General features: G+C 40.0%; 1 protein-coding gene across 1 annotated transcript in view; it reads right to left on the reverse strand.

Moving 5' to 3' along the window:
* Positions 1 to 353: 353 nt before the first annotated feature.
* The window catches only part of IL1RL1 (interleukin 1 receptor-like 1), a 69,821-nt gene continuing 60,836 nt past the window's right edge, over positions 354 to 9,338 (reverse strand). Inside the window, exon 11 of the mRNA XM_006870763.1 lies at positions 354 to 741. Coding sequence (XP_006870825.1) covers positions 354 to 741 — 388 coding nt within the window. The remainder of the gene's footprint in view (positions 742 to 9,338) is intronic.

A 9,338-nucleotide genomic window follows, 5' to 3' on the forward strand; every position in this document is an offset into this window, starting at 1 on the left:
TAGGTATAGATACTTATTTCTTTAATTCCACAGATCTGGTTTTCAGACTCTCAGTCCCCACAGGGGGTCTGAAAGCAGTGGGGAGGGGAGCCCAGTAGCCCCATCCTTACCTGGAAGCCTGCGTCTGTCCCAGAGCCTGGGGTGTGGATGGCTGTCACTTCTTCATAAACCGGGATGCTGTGTCAGAGACAGTTCAGAAAGCTGGTGAGAGGCAGGGGTGGGTGCCCTCTGAAGATAAAAGAGGCGGCTGGAGGACAATGTGGGGGTGATAAAAGAGATAAGGCAACTAGAGAGCAGTTTTGTTTAGCCTTGTTGTTTCTTTTTAAAGTAACTAGAAAGAAAAGAAAACGCGTTTAGCAGGGAAACTCGGCAGGAGGAGGCTGCAGGAGGGGCGATGCCATCGCCTGTGGGGGATGTTCCGGCTCTGGGGTTGCGTTCCCGGACTGGGTGCGCTCCCGCTCGGCTCGACTCAGGTGCCGGCTCCTCCACTCTGGCGTCCCGCCTGCGACTTCCTGGCTCTGTTTGAGCGCGGGGGCGATGGGGTGCAGCTGGAAACTCCGGCTTTTCACGCTGCCAAGCTGTGGGGACTCATCGGGCCCAGCGCTCTGTGGGTTTCCGGAGACTCCCAGGAGGTGGCAGTGGCAGGCAAGGCCTGGGAGTGGCTCACCTGTGCCCAGGGCTCTCCTACGCACCCATCTGGTGGTGAGGCTGTACACAGGGAGTATGGCCAGGAGAATGAACCTGCCCAGAACAAAATAGTGCACTTAAGGAGGAGGGGTTGGGGAAGGGTTGAAAATAATACGGAGGTGGTGCTAAGTCCCAAGATACCCAAGTCCACCTAAAGTAGAGTCAAAGTGCAGGTGGTTATTTGTCCCAACTACTCGTCTGCCCTGAGGTCTTCTGCTTCACTTGAAGGGTTTGGGAAGCGCTTTTGAAGTAAAAGAGGTGTGCAGAACCCAAAAAATCCTAACCAACTGCCATGGATTCCAGTCATGGCGACTCCATGTGTTGCAGAGTAGAACTGCTCCATAGGATTTTCAAGGTTGTGACGTAATGTCACCTTTCCGTGGACTCAAACCATCAACAGTGTGTTAGTACTCCGGTTAGTAGTCTAGTGTTTAACCATTTACATGCAAGAACTCCACTGGCATTTAAAATGGTTGGGGGCGGGGGGAGATCCAAAAGGAATGTGCTACTAAATCCTTGTAATGTGACAGTACTCACAGTAAATTTTCATTCTGGTTTGTAGTTTGTAGTTGGATCTTTCATTATTTTTTATCCAACATAATTCATCAGACAATATGAGAGAAAATCATATAATTATCTCAATAAATGGAAAAAAGGCATTTGACAAAAGCCAATTGATAACCCACAGATAACTGAAACTAGAAATGAATTTTCTTAATCTGATAAAGCATATTCTATCATGGACTGCCAGAAGGGCAAGCTAATCTCTTAGAACTAGTACAGTCAAAGTGCTCCTTAGAAGAGAAAACAGTGGCGCTGTGGGCTAATGCATCAGACTGAAAAGTCATTTGACCAGCAAAGTTGGTGATTCAAGCTCACCAGCTGCTCCTTGGAAACCCTATACAGGGTTGCTATGGGTGGGAATCAACTCAACGGCACTTAACAACAATAACCATGGACTGCCAGAAGGACAAGCAAATCTGTCTTAGAAGAAGTACAGCCAAAGTGCTCCCTAGAAGAGAAAATAGTGAGACTTCATCATACCCATTTTGGACATGTTATCAGGAGGGACCAGTCCCTAGGAAAGAATATCATGTTTGGTAGGTAGAGGCTCAATGAAAAAGAGGAAGATCCTCAGCGACGGATTGACACAGTAACTGCAAAAATGAGTTCAACCATAACACAACAATAGTCTTCATTATACTGTGTTTGTGGTATTATAAAAGATATATTAGAATATGAAGAAATGGTCAGAGAATCGATTTTAGGGCTACTGTGATAGCGTAGTGGTTACGAATTGGGCTGCGAATCGCAAGGTCAGCAGTTGGAAACTACCAGCTGTTCCGCTGGAGAAAGATAAGGCTTTCTGTTCCCATAAAGATTTACACCCTCGGAAACCCTGTATAGAGATGCTATGAGTTGAAACCGACTCCACGGCACACAGGCACCACCAAAGCATTAGTGAAGATGGTGCAGAACCAGATAGTGTTTTGTTCTATTATACATGGGTTGCTATGAGTTGGAACTGACTTGAATGTACCAAACCACTAAATGGTAACTTTGGATGTATTTCCTGGCTAGTGCAAAGGGTTGTCACACTCAGCTGCTAATCAAAAGGTTCAAATCCACCGAAGCATTTTGGAATAAAGGCCTATTGATCTACTTCTAAAAAATCAATCATTGAAAATCTGAAGGAGCATAATTAGACTTTGACACATGTGAGGTGATCATGAGTCACAGTTCACTCCATGTCAACTGATTACAGATAACATCATAATTAATAGTGAAATACTGAATGCTTCTTTTCTAAGATTGGGAACAAGATAATGAATGGTATCAGCTTTCATCCATGACAATTACTAAGCAATAAGGCAAGAAAGCAAAAAGATTAAAAAACAACAACAAAAACTACTCGTTTTCATAGATAACATAATTGTATATAGATTACTCCTCCTTTCTTTTTTACACAAAAGAGATATGAAATTTACAAACAAACAAAAATCTACTGGTTGAATTTTTCAAGATAATGAAATACAAAGTCAATTCCCCAAATCAACTGTAATTCTATATATTAATAATGGAAAGTAGGAAAACTAAATTTATTTTAAAACATCATTAACAATAGCATAACAAATCAGGTACCAAAGGGTTAATTATATGTGTTAGAAATGAACCCCCAATGCTGTACTAAAAGACACTCAATAAGACTAAATTACCTCGGAAGGGAAAATTTACTTCTGCAGAAGGTTGTATGTAGCTGTACAAGCTAGCGAGCACACTGGGTGGGCAGTCCGCTGAGGTTTTTATCCCTCACGCAAGTCTTTAATCTGTGTCTCACCCCATTGGCTAGGGCTTCGACTGCACAATCTTGTCCTTACCTGGTTGGCTAATTTAAATTGCTATGACGCACATTCTTGTCCTTACTCATTGGCTATTTCAATTGCTAGGGGAGCTTAAGGAATTTGGAAAGTCCTTACTCCAGGAAGTAGTAAGAAGAAAAATAAAGATCATAAAGTCCCTACTCACTTCAGGAAACAGTAAAAGTGAAAGAAAGGTTACTCGAATACAATAAACAGGATTATAATAACTTTGAAGAAAAGACACTCATTCCCACAATTCCCCCTTTTGCTTCTTGTTACATTTCTTCATTCTTTTCTTCAAACTCTGCAAGGAGGCATTGACTTTCGTGTTTGCATGTTTCTAAGTGAAAAAGCTTATTTTGATATGGAGGTGGAGGTTGTTTGGATAGGGCTGTTTGTATAAGTTTTAGAACGAATTCTCGTATACAGGGTATAATACAACATCCCATTAGTGTTAATACACCATATACGATCATTAGAGAGGGGAGGACTGAAGTCATAAACCTCTTCCATTTTCCGAACCATTGTTCCATGAGATTAGAAAAGGGGTCATGTATGCCTGAATTTTTGGCAAGTTCGTCAGCTAAGGTGGTCAGTCCTTGTAATGCTTTGGTAATGGTACCATCAGGAGCTGTGTTCACTGGACTCTGATTATAACACATACTTCTTCTTTTTCTGCTAATATCATAAAACTTGTTTTCCCAGGCCATTTTATTGGTAGGTCCTAATTGCTCTGCTATTCCTTTTATAGCTTTCCTGTTATAATTTACAAATATTTGTTGATTATAATAGATATAATTAATCCAGCCCACATTGTTGTTAATGGTTGATCACCAGACTAATGCAGATTCAAACCCTGCAGCTATTTGGTTTCTGGCTTTGAAATCCTTTGGTATCCCTCAGGAAAATCCAATACTGTCTATGTAAACATGGGGATAGAAAGAGCCACAGGGAGTAGCTATACTTCTATTGGTCCTATGCCTGCCTGTCTTCTGTGGTTGACAGCTAATGGAATGCCAGGGTGAAAGGGATGGCCAATTGCACTAAAGCACAGGTGCCACTCCAATTTGCTGGTAAGTCCCTGAATAATTGTTTTCAGCATTACCACCAGACATCTACTTGCAGGGTAGCTAGGGATGACTGGTTTTGAAGCTCTTCAAAGAGTTTGTGCTCATTGTATCTCATCAGGTTTCCGATGAACATCAAGTTCCCCCTATGTCTGGAGACACACAAAGTGAAATTGATATTCGAGGCTGGAGGCCTAATGGACTCGGTGGTTGTCCTATAAGACCCCTGACATTAGGGCACAGTAAAAATGAGTTACAGAATTCATTTTCCCAGGCTATAGGGTCCTGGAAGAGAGCAGCCATACAGTATATGCCCTGAGGGTCTGAGGACTATCTGAATGGAAAGGGGAGCACTTGGGTTTCCAGTCTTCCTGTTGCACAGGTGTAATAATGGCTCTTATTTTGAGTGCAAACAGCATATTTAATCCATTCCAACCAAGCATTCTCATCCACATATCCTGTTTCTATAGCTATAGTTTGTCTTATGTCTTGTACTTCAATAATCATTACTTTGGAAGGGTCATTTCCTGAATTTAGGGCAAGTACAAGATCTGAGGTTTTCTCTGCTATTCATAAGGTTTTCAGTGACTAAATATTCAGAAGTAATTCATCACTCCTTATTCCTAGTCTGTCTTCATCTGGACACTCATCTGAAACCTGTCCACCATGGGTGACCCTGTTGGCATTTAAAATACCTGTGGCATAGCTTCCAGAATCACAGCAACTCACAAGCCACCACAGTACAACAAACCATGTGCCTACAGGGGGGATCAGTTAATAGCTCAAATATTCAAATTTATGCACCAACCACTAAAGTCAGTGAGGACAAAATAGAAGGATTTTACCAACTTCTTCAGTCTGAAATTTATCAAACATGTAATCAAGATGTATTGATCATTACTGGTGATTAGAATGCAAAGGTTGGGAATAAAAAGGAAGCATCAGTCGTTAGAAAATATGGCCTTGATATAGAAATGATGCTAGAGATCGCATGATAGAATTCTGCAAAGTCAATGATATGTTCATTTCAAATGCCTTCTTTAGACAGCATAAAAGATGACTATACATATGGACCTAGCCAGATGGAATATACAGAAATCAAATTGACTACATCTGTGGAAAGAGACTATGGAAAAGCTCCATATCATCAGTCAAAACAAGGCCAGGGGCAGATTGTGGAACAGCCAATCAATTACTCATATGCAAATTCAAACTGAAGCTGAAGAAAATGAAAACAAGTCCACGAGAGCCAAAATTTGACCTTGAATATAGCCCACCTGAATTTAGAGATCATCTGAAGAACAGATGTGATACATTAAACACTAAAGACTGAAGACCACAAGTTATGGGATGACATGAAGAACATCATACGGGAAGAAAACAAAAAGTCATTAAGAAGACAAGAAAGAAGGAAAAGATCAAAATGGATGTCAAGAGACACTAAGCACTTCCAGTTTAGGGGTGAGTGAAGCAGAGACGGGTAGGAAAGGCTCCTCAGCAGAGGTGTGGTAAAACAGAGAAGGAGCTTTCCCAGAGCAGCACCAGAGTTTTGAATGTTGTATAAAGTGCTGGTTGCCAGTTTCCCATGCCCACCTGTGGAGAAATCTGACTGTGGAAGCAAAACACGGTGACGGTGACGGCATGATTGATTCCCTACGGGCCCCTTGGCCCAGACTGAGATCAGAGAGTGGGGTCACAACCAAGCAGATACAGTGACAGATCGCTAAAATGCTGTGGAGCTGCGTCTGGGAAAAGAGGTGTGATAGAATTTTCATTTTTCACTTTTCATTTTTCACATTCCTTTCTTCCTCTCCCTGGTTGCACAATCACTGCCCAACCCAGACAACTTCAGGTAGACGGGAGTGCAGTCCCAAAAGGGTCCAGTGTTGCGCCCACAGTTTTCCCACATCATGGGGAGGAGGTTCCTGAGAGCTCCATTGGTCCCCCGACTGCTTTTTATGATGTCTGACTCTGGGACCCAGCTCTAAAGTTGACCTGGGTGGGACCCTTTATTCCTGCCTACACAGCAAAGACTACTGGACAGTTGGCTACAGTTTTATTTTTGTTTTTAAGTGGTAGTTTTTGTCTCTGCTTTTATATTGTTTCTGTTTGTGATCCTTTTGGTCTCACTCTTTTCCTGGGGTTGGAGCTTTCTCCCCCTACCTTACCCAAGAAGAGACAGCAGGTGTGCTCATATAGCCAAGATACAAGCATACCCCATAATATCCTACCATTTTGACAAAAGCCAATACCAGCTGATAGGCATTGCATGTGAAAAGGAAAGCATAGTTCCAGATTACATCCACTAGGAGACACTCAGTAAGCTTAACAACACAGCAACATACATTCATTTAAGCATTAATAAACCACCTAACTACTGAAAATGTCCAAGAGAAATCAACAAAAGATCTCAGCACATGACCAAAACCAGAAAAGAGTAACTGAGACAAATGAGCTGGAGGCAGGCACAGAGTTTTCAGTAGAAGAAGAGCAGGCTTTGGATCTGCCTGAGAAGGAATTCAGAAGAATGATATGGAAACAAATTCAAAGGCTCCACAGAGTGATGGAGGAAAATAAGTAAAAGATCAGGAAAGTGCTACAGTAGCAATTAAACAAGATAGATACATCATTGGAAACAATTCAAAACCTGCAAAAAGAGGTACAGATGATTAATAATAAAATACCAGAAATAGACAATACACTGAATGGGCAAAGGAGTAGAACTGAAGAGATGGAAGTCAGAACCAGTGATCTGGAAGACAAATCACTCAATACTGCTAAGATAAAAGAGCAAGCAGCAAAAAGGATAAAAAATATCTGAAGACAGTCTAAAATTCATGCTGGATAACATGAAGAGGAATAACTTAAGAATTATTGGCCTCCCGGAACAGGAAGAATCACAGAAGTCCACAGAGGAGGTAGTTGAAAAACTGCTGGAAGAAAATTTCCCTAACATCTTGAAGGATGAAAAGATAAACATTCAAGAAGCTGAACGAACCCCAGGAAGGATAGACCCCAAAAGAAAATCACCAAGACAGAGTTACAGAGAAACTAAACAGCACAATAAACCAACTTGACCTCATAGATGTGTACAGATAATTCAACCCAACAACAGCACAATACACATTCATTTCCAGTGCATAAGGAACATTCTCCATAATCGACTATGTGTTAGGTCACCAAACAAGCCTCCATAAATTTACAAACATCAAAACTAAACACTACAAAGCATCTTTTCATACCACAGTGCCATAAAACTAGAAATAAACAATATGAAGACCAAGGAAATAAAGTTTAATACCTGGAAACTGAATAACATCCTGCTGAAAAGCAACTGAATGATAGTAGAAATTAAACATGAATTCACGAAGTTCCTAGAAACAAATGAGAATGAAAACACAACATACCAAAGTATTTGTGACACAGCTAAAGTTGTGCTGAGAGGACAATTGATTGCAATAAACGCACACATCCAAAAAGAAGAAATAATCAAAATTAACACACTAACACAGCATCTCCAGCAATTAGAAACAGACCAACAGAGGGAACCCACAGTCACCAAAAGAAAAGAAATAATAAAGATCAGAGCAGAAATAAATGAGATAGAAAACAGAAAAACTATAGAAAGAATCAACAGTACAAGAAGCTGGTTCTTTGAAAGGATTTATTGAAAGGTTTAATAAAATTGACAAAACCTAAGCTCTGGTAGCGTAGTGGTTACAAATCGGGCTGCGAACCTTAAGGTCAGCGGTTCGAAACTACCAGCTGCTCCACAGGAGAAAGATGAGGCTTTCTACTCCCGTAAAGATTTACACCCTCGGAAACCATGTACAGGGTCGCTATGGGTCAGAACCGACTCGACGGCACATAACAACAACAACAAAAGAAAAGAGAGAGAAGACACAAATAACATGCACTAGAAACCACATGGGCGATGTAACAATGGAACCAAAGGAAATCAAAAGGATAATAACAGAATACTATGAAGACTTGTACTCCAACAAATTTGAAAATTTAGAAGAGATGGATACATTTTTAGAAAAACATGACCTACATAGAGTGAAGTAGAAGACTTGGACAGTAACAAAATTTAAAAAATGATCAGGTCATCAAAAAAACTCTCAATGAAATGAAGTCCAGGTCAAGATAGCTTCACTGGAGAGTTCTACCAAACATTCAGGGAAGAGCTGTCACCAATTCTACTCAAATTATTACAGAATATCAAAGAGCATGGAAAACTTCCTAATACATTTTATGAAGCAAGCATAACCCTCATACCAAAACAGGGAAGGACATCAATAAGAAAGAAAATTATAGACCAATATCCCTTATGAACACAGATGCAAAAATTCTCAACAAAATCCTAGCCAACAGAATCTAGCAGTACATAAATAATAATAATAATAATAATACATCATGACCAAGTGGAATTCATATCAGAGATGCAAAGATGGTTCAATATTAGAAAAACAATCAATGTAATCCATCATATAAATAAGAAAAAAGAAAAGAACCACATGATTATATCAATTGATATAGAAATGCATTTGACAAAATCCAGCATCCATTCTTGATAAAAACATTCAACAAAGTAGGAATTGAAAGGAAATTCCTCAACATAATTAAGAGCATATATGCAAAACTATCAGCCAACATTAATTCAATGGAGAGAAACTGAAAGCCTTCCCTCTGCAAACAGGAACCAGACAAGGATGTTCTTTGTCATCACTCCTATTCAATATTGTGCTGGAAGTCTTAGCCAGAGCTATACAGGCAAGATAGGGAAATTAAAGGCATTCAAATTGGCAAAGAGAAAATAAAACTCTATTTGCAGAGGATATGATCCTATATGTAGAAAAACCCAAAGACTCAGTTAAAAAAAAAAAAAACTAAACCTCATTGGAGAATTCAGCAAAGTGGCAAGGTATAAGGTATAAGGTCAACATACAAAAATCAGTTGGATTCCTCTATAGTAACAATGACAGTGCTGAAAAAGAAATTAACAATACCATTTATAATAAACACCCAAAAGATGAAATATCTAGGAATAAATGTAACCAGAGAAACAAAGGACCTATACAAAGAAAACTACAAAACACTATTACAAGAAACCAAAAGCAATTTACAAAAATGGAAGAATATACCATGCTCCTGGATAGGAAGACTTAACATTGTGAAAATGTCAATACTGCCCAAAGCAATTTACACATATAATGCAATCCCA

Source organism: Chrysochloris asiatica, unplaced genomic scaffold (assembly GCF_000296735.1).
Source record: "Chrysochloris asiatica unplaced genomic scaffold, ChrAsi1.0 scaffold00150, whole genome shotgun sequence".
Lineage (NCBI taxonomy): Eukaryota > Metazoa > Chordata > Mammalia > Afrosoricida > Chrysochloridae > Chrysochloris > Chrysochloris asiatica.